Consider the following 13060-nt stretch of genomic DNA (forward strand, 5'->3'; position numbering starts at 1 on the left):
CCAGAGGAATTCACTCACAAAACAGTCAACCTGGCTCCTCACCCAGGCTGGCACAAACAAACTGGAGGACAACTAAATGCATGGCTGGCATTTGTAAAGGCATACATGGAAGCACAATCAGGCCCCCATGTCTATGGTCTTTGGTAGTGGAACCATGAGTGGGTATCCATTAAAGCCTAGACTGTGGTTAACCATTGGATGTGGTCAGCATTTGTGAAGGACATGGTAAGATCATTGGTCAGAGCCAGCTCAACGCATCCTAGGTGAATGTCGGTGCAAGTAGTAGTACCCTTATACCCTTCATCACAAGAACTATTACTGCATCTATCCATTGCTTCCATGTCTGTATCCCTTAACTTCACTGTGTAAATAAAGGCTGTATGGAAGTTTGGGTTAGGGTAGAGATTGCACAAGATATGTGAGAAAAGGGGAAATGCTTGGAGATGGGGAATGGGCAAGGGGGTGAATATACTGAAGAATAAATATCGAGGGATGACAAAGAGGGGAGAGTAGGTGACAACTGTAGAAATGGAGTAGTGTTGAGGGTTGATCAGTGGGCCAAATTTGCAATAACAAGTCCGTGTCCTATCCAGTGATTGAGGTATTATTTCAGTCCCTTTAATGAGAAAAGCTTCCCTTTACTGTACAACCTTCTGGTTTTAGTAGAAGAAAACAAACCAATCGATATTGTTCATTGATAGATTTAATTTTGTGCCTAAAACAGCCATTGCTCAGCCAATCCTTTCTGTTGAGATAAAAAATATTTTCATTGTCAACAAAGCCTTAAATTTCTTCACTGCACTTCACTCATTACACTATTGCTTGCTGCACCCATCTTTTGCAGACCATCACCTCTGTAGAACCATTCTGCAATTGTTGATGCAGCTGTTGTTGTCGTTGTTGTTGTTGCCACTGCAGCCTCTGTTTTGTTTACAACAATTACTAGTTGCTGCGTACATCGGTAGCTGAGATAGTTTAGTACATGTGGCCCAGCGTTTCAAACTTGTCTCTCATCATTACCATTTATCCTATCACAGTATCATTAACTTTTCATTATCAGCAAATATAATTATCAATATTTTGGGAAGCTCATTTGAACTACTATTCAATTAAATTATTCCAAGGAATAAATGCACTGGAAACTTGTCTACTAATTATGCAAGCCTAGCAAAAAATCAATACAATGTATATTTTTTTTTTTTACTTCTATTTGTTTTTTTTTTAATTGTTCTTTTATGTTTGTTGTTGTATTTGTTTTTGCCTGCACTTCGTATTCGAAATTGTTTTCGATTATTTTGTTGTAACTTAGACATTGATCAACTTTGTAATTGTCTTGCATTCTAGATTTGCCGCACGGATGGGAAATGAAGATTTCAGAGGACGGCACCGTATATTATGTCGAGTAAGTTGCCTTAAGTGGAAATACATTCATAAATATGTTTTCATAGCAGTCTCTCTCTCTCCCCTGCTCTCTCACTCTACTATCCCCTCTCTCTCTCCAGCTCTCTCTCTCTCCCCTGCTCTCTCTTCCTCTCTCTCACTCTACTATCCCCTCTCTCTTTCTCTGCTTTCCTACCTTCCTCTGCTATCCATTCCCTCTCTCTCTCTCTCTCTGCTAGCCTCTCTCTCTCTCTCTCTGCTAGCCTCTCTCTCTCTCTCTGCTATCCTTACTCTCTCTCTTTCTCTGTTATCCTCTCTCTCTCTGCTATCCTTACTCTCTCTCTTTCTCTGTTATCCTCTCTCTCTCCTTCTCTTGCACTGTCTGCTATCCTCTCTCTCTCTCTTCTAGCCTCTCTCTCTCTGCTAGCCTCTGTCTGTCTGTCTCTCTCTGCTATCCTCTCTCTCTCTGCTTTCCTATCTCCCTCTGCTAATTCATTCCCTCTCTCTCTCTCCCTCTCTCTGCTATCCTTACTCTCTCTCTCTTTCTCTGTTACCTCTCTCTCTCCTTCTCTCTCTCTGTCTCATATCCTCTCTCTCTCTCTCTCTCTCTGCTTTCCTATCTCCCTCTGCTATCCATTCCCTCCCCCCCTCTCTCTCTGCTATTCCCTCTTTTCCTCCTCTTCTGTCCTTGCTTCTTCTTTCTCCATACCTACAAGAGGAAGTGACATGGATTAGAGTAACCGGCTTCAGTCCCAAAGAATATTGGTTCAATCCAATCCATGCAAACCAATTGGATTTATCCTGTTTCTCAAGATCTATGACCACAAGTATGTTCATGTGATTCAGAAGCTTATTTCACAACTATGGGATTCCAGGTTCAATCTTACTGTGCAGCCTTTTAGACAAACAGCTTGTTTGTTTTGTCAAGGTTTCTATGGCTGGATGCCCTTCCTAACACCGACTGCTTTACAGAGTGTACTGGGTGCCCTATATGTGGCCCCAGCACACATGAGCTCAGAAGACAAGGATCTCTTGGCCGATAGAGGGAGTGGAACCAAGGAACCAAACGGAAGCTAATCTCTGTAGCTTTGAATCATTATTTAGCTTTGAAATTTTAAAATAATGAAACTAAATAATTTTTCATAAACTCCAACTTTAAATGTATGAAATATCAAATAAGAATTTACATCTGAAAATTAAAATTTAGAAATAAAAATAAATATTTCATTGATTTACATTTGTGTTTTTAATTATTATTTTCGTTGTAATTTAATTAAAATTTAAACAATTATCAAGTTTGTTTTTTCTTTTAAAATTTATTTGATTTTAGTTTTCTCCTTTACGTAATTTAATTTATGGAAAATGTGTCAGATTTATTAATTTAAAATTTTAAATTGTAGACAAATGTGGAAAAAAAAAACAAGAACAATTAAAAATAATGAAGGTGAAGAGGTAACACTCTTTTGCTGAGATCTGTCTTAACCGAAAAAACAAAAAATGGTCTTGTGCACTCCATAGTGAGAAAAATCATCATCACCATCATCATCGTTGCCATTATCATCATCATCATCATCATCATCATTGTTATCAATAGTGTTGTATTCACTATTATCACCATCAATATCATCATCATCATCATCATCATCATCTTCATTATTATCATCACCATTATTATCATTGTCATCATCATCATCATTGTTATTATGTTGCAGCTGATAACATGTATATATATATATATATATATATATATGTATATATATATATATGTATATATATGTATGTATGCATATATATGTATGTATGCATATATATGTATGTATGCATATATATGCATATATACATATACATATATATGCATATATATGTATATATAAAGTTAATCCAAACATGAAAACATAAAGAGAAAACACAACAACGTGAGGACGTGGAACAAGTATAGTGTTATTGGATGTTCCAGAAAGGAAAGAAAGAAGAAGGATTTAAGGTTTCAAAGGAGCTCTTCGTCAGAAATATAGGAAAAGGAAAGATCCAAGGAAGGGAAGATGGTGGAAGAAAAATCACCAACGATACATACTTGGTCACATATTATTATGTATATATATATGTATGTATATATGTATGTATATATATGTATGTATATATATATATGTATGTATATATATATGTATATATATATGTATGTATATATATGTATATATATATGTATATATATATATGTATATATATATATGTATATATATATGTATGTATATATATGTATGTATATATATGTATATATATGTATATATATATATGTGTGTGTGTGTGTATATATATTATATGTATATATACTTTATTAATAAAGCATATTACTCTATCTCTGCTATTTGAGTACTACTTTTTCCACCTTGTTTCACATTTATGTGCTTACTCTGGTATATACATATATATATTATATATATATATATTCTCCATAAGATGCACCCAGTGTAAGCAATGGATGCATAAGAGGTGCAGCAACATCAAAGGAAAGTTAACCGGGAAGATAGCTTTTGTGTGCAGCAGATGTATAGGGGCAATAAACACCTCAGATGCTCAGAAAACTGATTCCATCGCATGCCAGGGGGAGAAACTAGAAATAGTTGATAGCTTCCGCTACCTAGGTGACCAAGTCTGTAGTGGGGGTGGATGCTCAGAAAGCATTGCCACTAGAATAAGAATAGCCTGGGCAAAGTTCAGAAAGCTCTTACCACTGCTGGTGACAAAGGGCCTCTCGCTCAGAGTGAAAGGTAAATTGCATGATGCATGTAGGTGAACTGCCGTGCTACATGGCAGTGAAAAATGGGCCATGACTGCTGAAGACATGCGTAGCCTTGAAAACAATGAAGTTAGTATGACCTGCTGCATGTGTAATTTTAGTGTGGCCCTGGCAGTAATGTTGGACATAAGAAGCATCAGATGTGGTGTACAAGAGGGACAACTGCACTGGTATGGTCATGTGCTGCGTATAGATGAATAGAGCTTTGTGAAGAAATGTCCTACCCTAACTGTGGAAGGAACCCGTGGTTGAGGGAGACCCAGGAAGACATGGGTGAGGTGGTGAAGCATGATCTTCCAATGTTGGGCCTCACAGAGGCAATGACAAAAGGCCGAGACCTCTGGAGATATGCTGTGATTGAGAAGACCTGGCAGGTAAAGTGAGATCACAGCCATAGCCTACACCAGTGTCACATAACCATCCCATTATAAAAGTACCTTTGAATCGTCGGGTGACTTTCCATGCTTGAGGAAACCCATTGAGTCAAGTAAAGTCAAAATCAAATAAAATCACAATCAAATGGAATTGTAGTTGTGGCCGATGCCAGTGCCACCTGACTGGCTCCCCATGCTGGCGGCATGTAAAAAGCACCATCTGAACATGATCGATGCCAGCCTCCCTGCCCTGACTGGCTATTGTGCCAGAAGTACGTAAAATGAATAATCCAAACAGGGCCGATGCCAGTCCCGCCTGATTGGCTCCAATGCTGGTGGCACATAAAAAGCACCCGCTACACTTTCAGAGTGGTTGGCATTAGGAAGGACATCCAGCTGTAGAAACACTGCCAGATCAGATTGGAACCTGGTGCAGCCTCCTGGCTTGTGAGTCCCCAGTCAAACCGTCCAACCCATGCCAGCATGGAAAATGGATGTTAAACGATGATGATAATGATATATGTATGTATATATATATATATATACACACACACATATATACATATACATACATACATACATACATGCATATATATATATATATATGTGTGTGTGTGTGTGTCCAATGAGCTTCCTTGAATTTCTGTCTACCAAATCCATCCACAAGTCTTTTGTTGGCCCTAAGCTATAGTAGAAAATACTTGCCCAAGGTGCCACACAGTAGAACTGAACTGAAAAACCATGTGATTGGGAAGCAAGCTCCTCTCCACCACCCACCCACCTGTTTATAATTATTATTTTATGATGAATTCTCCTGAGAAACAGTTAAACTCTGAGTGTATCTAATTAGTAACTTTGCTTTGATTTCACACTCAAATACAGATATCTCATTGTACTTGTGTTACCTATAACGTCTCACATATTCTCATTTTCCTCTTTTCCTCATAACTTCTCATGTAATACGCATTAAAAGTTAAGGAACCGTGATTAAATTTCCTTTTCTTTGATTAGCAAAGTAACTTTATTAAATTCAATTCAACAATTGAAACTCACCAACTCAAAGACAGCAACAGGATTTCATTGAAATTCTATTAAGAAAACAAGAAATTATTCACCCCGTGTCTCTCTTTCTCATTAAATCTTCTCTATTATCCATAATTAACTTTAAAACAACCAAATAAATTGCAATCAATGTTTATTTTTAAGAATATAAAAAGATTATAATATGAAATACAAAATGACTCGAGGAAATAAAGAATTGCTTTTAGTATAATTTTACTAAAAGTTAGCTTAGTCAGAGGTGTAGGTGAGGCTGTGCGGTTTAAAATTTTGTCTCCTAACCATGTGGTTTTGAGTTCAATCCTTCTGTTTGCCACTTTGGGATAGTGTATGCTGCTTTAGCTCCAGTCTGGCAAAGCCTTGAGAATAGATTTCGTAGATTTAAACATAAAGAAGTGTGCCATACACTGGTTCAGGAACGAAAGTTGTTTTGAGGATCCAAACCCAGGTCCAAAATATTTTTACAAACAAGGACTTTTTTTAAAAATGTATTTTTGTTTTCTGTTCTTTGAGTAGAAACCTAACTTTGAGCTACAGATCACCTTTTATGCACTGTTTTCTAAATCTGAGAAAAGTAAGTAGAGCTTCAAATTTTGATTTTGCATCACCGAAATATTTTGGGAGGTGTGCTGACATCCCCTGTGACCCCTGTTCTTGGGCCTATGCTGCTATATCATCATCATCATCATCATCATCATCGTTTAACGTTTGTTTTCCATGCTGGCATAGGTTGAACGGTTCGACTGGGGTCTGGCAAGCCAGGAGGCTGCACCAAGCTCCAATCTGATCTGGCAAAGTTTCTACAGCTGGGTGCCCTTCCTAATGCCAACCATTGTGAGAGTGTGGTGGGTGGTTTTTACATGCCGCCGGCACGAGAGCCAGTCAGGCGGCACTGGCATCAGCCATGTTCAGATGGTGCTTTTTATGTGCTACCGGCACAGGAACCTTTCGGGGACGGGGTGGGGGTGATGGGGGGGATGGCATCTACCATGTTTGGATGGTGCTTTTTACGTGCCACCGGCATGGGGAGCCAGTTGGGCAGAACTAGCAACGACCCACGCATGAATGGTGCTTATTGCATGCCACCAGCATCCTAAGTTCAAATTCCATGGAGGTTGACTTTGCTTTTCATCCTTTTGGGGTTGATAAAATAAGTACCAGTGAAACACTGGGGTCAATGTAATTGACTTAATCCCCTCTTCCAAAATTGCTGGCCTTGTGCCAGAATTGAAATCAATAATTTTATAGAATGTAAAAAACACCCATTACACTCTCAGAGTGTGTTAGGAAGGGCATCCAGCTGTAGAAACCATACCAAATCAGATTTGACTGCAGCCATGCTGGAGCACCGCCTTTAGTCAAACAAATCATCCACAGGACTTATTCTTTGTAAGCCTAGTACTTATTCTACCGGTCTCTTTTGCCAAACTGCTAAGTTACAGGGACATAAACACACCAGCATCAGTTGTCAAGTGATGGTGGGGGACAAACACAGACATAAGCATGCACACACACACACACACACACATTGATATATATATATATATATATATATATATATATATATATATATACAATGGGCTTCTTTCAGTTTCCTTCTACCAAATCCACTCAAAAGGCTTTGGTTGGCCCAAGGCTATAGTAGAAGACACTTGCCCAAGGTGCCACCCAGTGGGACTGAACCCAGAACCAGGTGGCTGGTAAGCAAGCTACTTACCAGGCAGCCACTCCTGTACCTATATGTGTATTTTTGTACAACATATTTGTATGTTGTAAAACATACCACTCACTCAGTTTTGTAGAATGAACTCATTACTTAATATTTTCCTATAATGTACCCCTAACAAAATGTTTTGTGGAACCTACCCCTTTAACATTATTTTGTAGTACATACTTATATCATAGTATTTCGGTAGAATGTTCCCCTAACACAGTGCTCTGTAGAATATACCTCTCCCAAGTATTTAGTGAAACATACCCTTTAGGGTTTTGCAAAATCTACCCCTAAATATCCCAAACATATTTTGTTGAATGTACCCATAATGGGTTTGTAGGAGGTACCTGTGCCATGGTATTTTATGGAATATACCCCTAACTCTATGTTTTGTGAAGTGTACCTTTATCACAGTGCCTTGTGAAACCTACTTCTAACTGTGTTTCTGTAGAGCATACCCCTAATATTATGTTTTTTGGAATGTACTCTTAACACTGATTTGTGGAATGCAGAATCTACCCCAGCCAAATGATTTTGTAGAACAGAGTATTTTGTGGAACGTACCCCTAAAATTTCCAGAACAATTCCCTAAAATTCATTGTTTTCTATATTTTTACTATTGAAATGAATCTGGAAACTCATTCACGTCTTATCTCTTTCAGTCACATCAATGAGAAAACTACTTTTACAGACCCCAGGCTAGCATTTGCTGAAGAAGTGGTTGATACACCAAATGATTTCCGTCAGCGCTTTGATGGTAACTCAAATGGTATGCAAGTGTTGCAGGGGTTAGATTTCACTGGGAAATATGCCATTGTCACCGGAGCTAACTGTGGCATCGGTAAGTCAAATTATTATTATCTTTATTGATTTTTAACTCGTCAAGTGGGAAATGAAATTTCATGTTGTGTATGTGAAGAGTCATATTGTCTTAATGACTTATTATCTAACACACTCTCTGGTTTGATTTCCACTCATTATTACCTCTGGTATATAAAACTCTCCTGCAGTTAAGGGTCATGAAATTTTGAGTGAATATATCTGTTCCTCAGTGAGGTGAAAAACACATACACATTAAAAAAAAAAGTCTTTATTGTTTTAAGGAGATAAAAAAATTGAACTTGGGGTTATTTTATATTACAATTGGTTTACCAAAATGTACTTGGTTACAGGTTTTCAGTGGACCAATTACTTGTTTACAGCATTTTTGATGGGTAAGAGCAACAAGGAAGTATTTGCAAATTACGGCAGATCAAATATGGTTAGGGGTTTTGTTTAAAGAATACAGTTTTGGGTTTGGGTTTCCTTGTTGAATTTATTTCTATAAATATCATCATTTCACTTTTGCTTTCGATATATTTATATACATACAAAGCATTGACTAAAATTTTACCTGATGGTAGACAAAATTTGTAATCCCAACCAACTTTAATTTTGCAATGAAATTTAATCTACCTTCTGTGTTGAATTCCGCCATCAGTAAATATTCCATTGCTATTCTTAAATGTGTTTGAAAATGATAACTCCATTTTCGCATTTATACACTCGCGTATAATTTACAAGCATGTATGTATATATATATATATATATATATATATATATATATAATATATATATATATATATATATATGTATATATATAATATCGAGGTCTCTTCCATTCTTTAATTGTCTTACCATTTTTATCAATATATATATATATATATAAATGTATGTGTATTCTTTCAATGTGTACAAATAACACGGAAAAAAAAAATAAATAGTTACCAGGGTAACAAAAATTCACATAAGTGCCAAGGATATTACAGCCTACTTATGAAGGTGGAAATTCCAGGGTTAAGTGAAATGTTTTTGTATAACGTAGATAAATTAAGAAATGGAGTCAAACACAGGTGATATTCAAACGATTTTTACTTCCAACATATGTTTCGAAGAAAGCACTGAGATTATTCCGGAGGGAATAAAAATGATGTAAGACAATGTAATCATCTCGTCAGGGAAAAAAGGGAAGCAAAACTCATTAGTAAGTCATTTTAACCAAATGTGATTACTGTGTAATGGTTTGAACCACACCTCTGTTTGACTCCATTTCTTAATTGATATATATATAGGTTGAAACATTTGTATTGATCAATAAACATTCTTGTACCTTCCATCTCTCTCATTAACCAAATATATATGTATGTGTGTGTGCATGCATGCATGCATGCGCGTGTGTATGTGTGTATGATGTTTAGATTGGTTAAAATATGCTGTTTGTGACATACTCCAACTTCTGAAGGCAATTCATTCCAGTTACCATTGCGTAACAATTCTTTCTTATGGTGAAAAGGAGTCAAAGCACCATATCTGTCCAGTGGTGCCCCTGTTGGATTCCCTGACATGTTTCTGGCTCTTTGGAAGCTTTTCTTTTAAGGATATTATACCAAAGAGACAAACTATATCTGACATTCAGTCTTTTTCAATCCAGGATTTTTCTTATTTTCTCTTAATCCTTTAAGTTTAGTTAGAAGCAATAGAATTCCTAAATCCATGAGTTCCTTAATGTTGCAAGACACTCATTGTCTCTTCATCAGAGTGAAGTAATGGTTACAACAGTGTGATTTCCTGTAGATCACAAATACTCAAAGGAATATTCTCATAACTTTTAAGTCATTAGCATTGATAACATTTCATTGACATTCTCATTTTGTTAACATTTATAATTGTTTCATTGACACAACCACCATATTCAACAAATTTTTCTATTTAATGGGGTATCTAGTAACTACTCTATCTTCCACACTTATATATTTCACTACAATTTTAACATTATATGCATTTGAGATGGTTTTCAAAAGTGCCAAACCATTCAGAAAATCTTCCATCATTTTCCTCTTTTCTCCGTATTGTTGCAAGCAAACATACCTATTTATCATGTTGGTGTTAAAATTTTGATGGAGTGGGTGATAGATATGATGGTGGTGAGGTCACAAACGAAGGTATGAGAAGCTGAGTTTAAGAGAGAATATGGACTTTGGATCATGAGAGAAAGAAAGAAAGATAAGGCGATGAGCTGACAGAAACGTTAGCATGCCGGGCGAAAAGCTTAGCAGTATTTCGTCTGCCGTTACGTTCTGAGTTCAAATTCCGCCGAGGTCAACTTTGCCTTTCATCCTTTTGGGGTCGATGTAATTGGCTTAATCCCTTTGTCTGTCCTTGTTTGTCCCCTCTGTGTTTAGCCCCTTGTGGGCAGTAAAGAAATAAGAAAGGGTGGGTAATTCTAAAAGACTGTGAGAAGAGAATGACAGACAGGGAGCAATTGAGCAAGAGGTGGATGTAGTGAGCGCTGAGCAGTGGCACAGGAGGAGCAGTAAGCAGCTGTGTTGTACATCTGTGGATAGATGAGAGAATAGGGAGATGATATGAAGGGTGTACCAGTATAAGGAATGGGAAGGTGAAGAACTGTGGAAGTGATGGGAGTTAGAGGTACATAAGGGTGGCTGTAGTGAGTGGGGTGACAAAGATGGAGGGGTGTCGATGGTAGATATGAGAAAGGGGATCAAGAATGGTAGCTGATTGGAGAGGTGTTAAACATCAGGTATGGCAGACCTAAGATTTAACTGAAAGGGCAGGTGGAGCGGGGGTGGTGGTGGTGGAGATTATTGAAAGGCACAGAAAGAGGACAAAAGCAGTAGGGACCGGGATGATAATGAGAATAATGTAATAGTGCCAAAGGCGTGTGTGGGGGTGGGCGGGGCGTGGTGGGGACCCCCCCTCAAATGGTATCAGTAGCTGAGTGGTCCCATTGTTAGGAGAGTGATGGTGAGATGGTAGTTAGGAAGATGAGATGCGTTTAGGCGGTGGGGGGATAAGGCTGATGTGGGCAAAGTGGGTGTAGGGACTGCCATGGATGGGAATAAGCATAAGACTTTTAAGACCCCATGTTTATTGCGATGGATGGGTCTTCTTGTGCCGAGCAGGTCACCAATCATTTCAATCCTTTGTTATCTCCTCAGTGAGGCTCGACAACTTGGGATCAAACCTCACCATTTTGTCTCATGTCTTTCTGGGTCTCCTCTTCCATAAGTTTCACCCATTTTAAGCAACTGGTTCTTCTTTGTATGGCACGACAAAACCATGGTGCATACATACATACATACATACATACATACATACATACGTACGTATATACATACATACATACATACGTATATACATACATACATACATATATACATACATACATACGTATATACATATGTGCATACATATGCATATATGCATGCTTCAAAAAGCAATTTATCATTTATACATCATTTTTAAATATATATATATATATATATATATATATGTGTGTGTGTATGTGTGTGTGTGTGTGTGTGTGGATATATATGTACATATATACAGAGAGAAAGAGAAAGAGATGTGTCTGTAAAGAAGTACACGTATTTGTGTATGTATATGCATGCATGTATATATATTTATACACACACACACACACACACACACATGCCATCCACACATATGCAGGCAATAAATATTAAAACACTTTAACCAAAGTTATGTGTTGACTTCATAATCTCAACGCAGAAACGTACAGGATTTTAAACTGCAAAAGACAGTCGACGGTCTTGGGTTGACATCTGTGATGTATGAACACCTTGTGGTGGTGGTGGTGGTGGTGGTGGTGGTGGTCGTAACTACTCAGGCATGAAACCACATTAAATCTGCTTATTTGAGGAAATACCAAACTTGTGCTCTCCATCATCATCATCATCATCATTATTATTATTGTTGTTGTTGTTCCTGTTGCCGTTCATATCTATTGTTTTGTGAGAAGAATATGAAGTGGTTTTTTTTTTCGTTTTGGGTTCTGACATTTTCTCAGCAATCGAGGTGCAACCATTTTCTATAAATATGTCTTACTTCCAGCCAGTCCCATCTTCTCTTCTAATCTATCCATCCATCTAACCATTCTGTTGGTGCCTCTGTTTGTATGTGTGTGGGGGAGGATGTGTCCATGTATCTTTCTTTCTTCTTTCCTTTCTGTTTTTTCTTTCTTTTCTGTCTTTTCTTTTTTCTTTCTTTTCTCTCTTCTTTCCTTTCTTTCTTCTTTCCTTTCTCTCTTCTTTCCTTTTTCTCTTCTTTCCTTTCTGTCTTTTCTTTCTTTCCTTTCTCTCTTCTGTCCTTTCTTTCTTTCCTTTCTTTCTTCTTTCTTTCTTCTTTCCTTTCTGTCTTTTCTTTCTTCTTTCCCTTCTCTCTTCTTTCCTTTCTCTCTTCTTTCCTTTCTCTCTTCTTTCCTTTCTTTCTTCTTTCCTTTCTCTCTTCTTTCCTTTCTCTCTTTCCTTCTGTCTTTTCTCTTTCTTTCTTCTCCTTTTCCTTTCTGTCCTTCTTCTTTCTTTCTTCTTCTTTCTTTGTATTTTCTTTCTGTCTTTTCTTTCTTCTTTCCTTCTCTCTTCTTTCCTTTCTATCTTCTTTCCTTTCTCTTCTTCCTTTCTTCTTCTTTACTTTCTCTAGTCTTTCCTTTCTCTTCTTTCCTTTCTTCTCGTCTTTCCTTTCTCTCTTCTTTCCTTTCTTTCTTCTTTCCTTTCTTCTTTTTCTTTCCTCTGTTTTTCTCCTCTCATTCCTTTCTTTCTTCTCTCATTCCTTTCTTTCCTCATTCTTCCATCTTTCCTTTTCTCTCCCTCTCTCTCTGTTTCTCTCTTCTCCTTTTTCTTTCCTTTTTGTTTCTTTCCCTCTCATTCCTTTCTTTCT

General features: G+C 37.4%; 1 protein-coding gene across 2 annotated transcripts in view; it reads left to right on the top strand.

Moving 5' to 3' along the window:
* The window catches only part of LOC115220910 (WW domain-containing oxidoreductase), a 447478-nt gene that overhangs the window by 174097 nt on the left and 260321 nt on the right, over positions 1 to 13060 (top strand). For both annotated transcript variants that reach the window (XM_029791111.2, XM_036510577.1), the window contains exons 3-4: positions 1345 to 1402; positions 7987 to 8165. In XM_029791111.2, coding sequence (XP_029646971.1) covers positions 1345 to 1402; positions 7987 to 8165 — 237 coding nt within the window. The remainder of the gene's footprint in view (positions 1 to 1344; positions 1403 to 7986; positions 8166 to 13060) is intronic.

Source organism: Octopus sinensis, linkage group LG17 (assembly GCF_006345805.1).
Source record: "Octopus sinensis linkage group LG17, ASM634580v1, whole genome shotgun sequence".
NCBI lineage: Eukaryota > Metazoa > Mollusca > Cephalopoda > Octopoda > Octopodidae > Octopus > Octopus sinensis.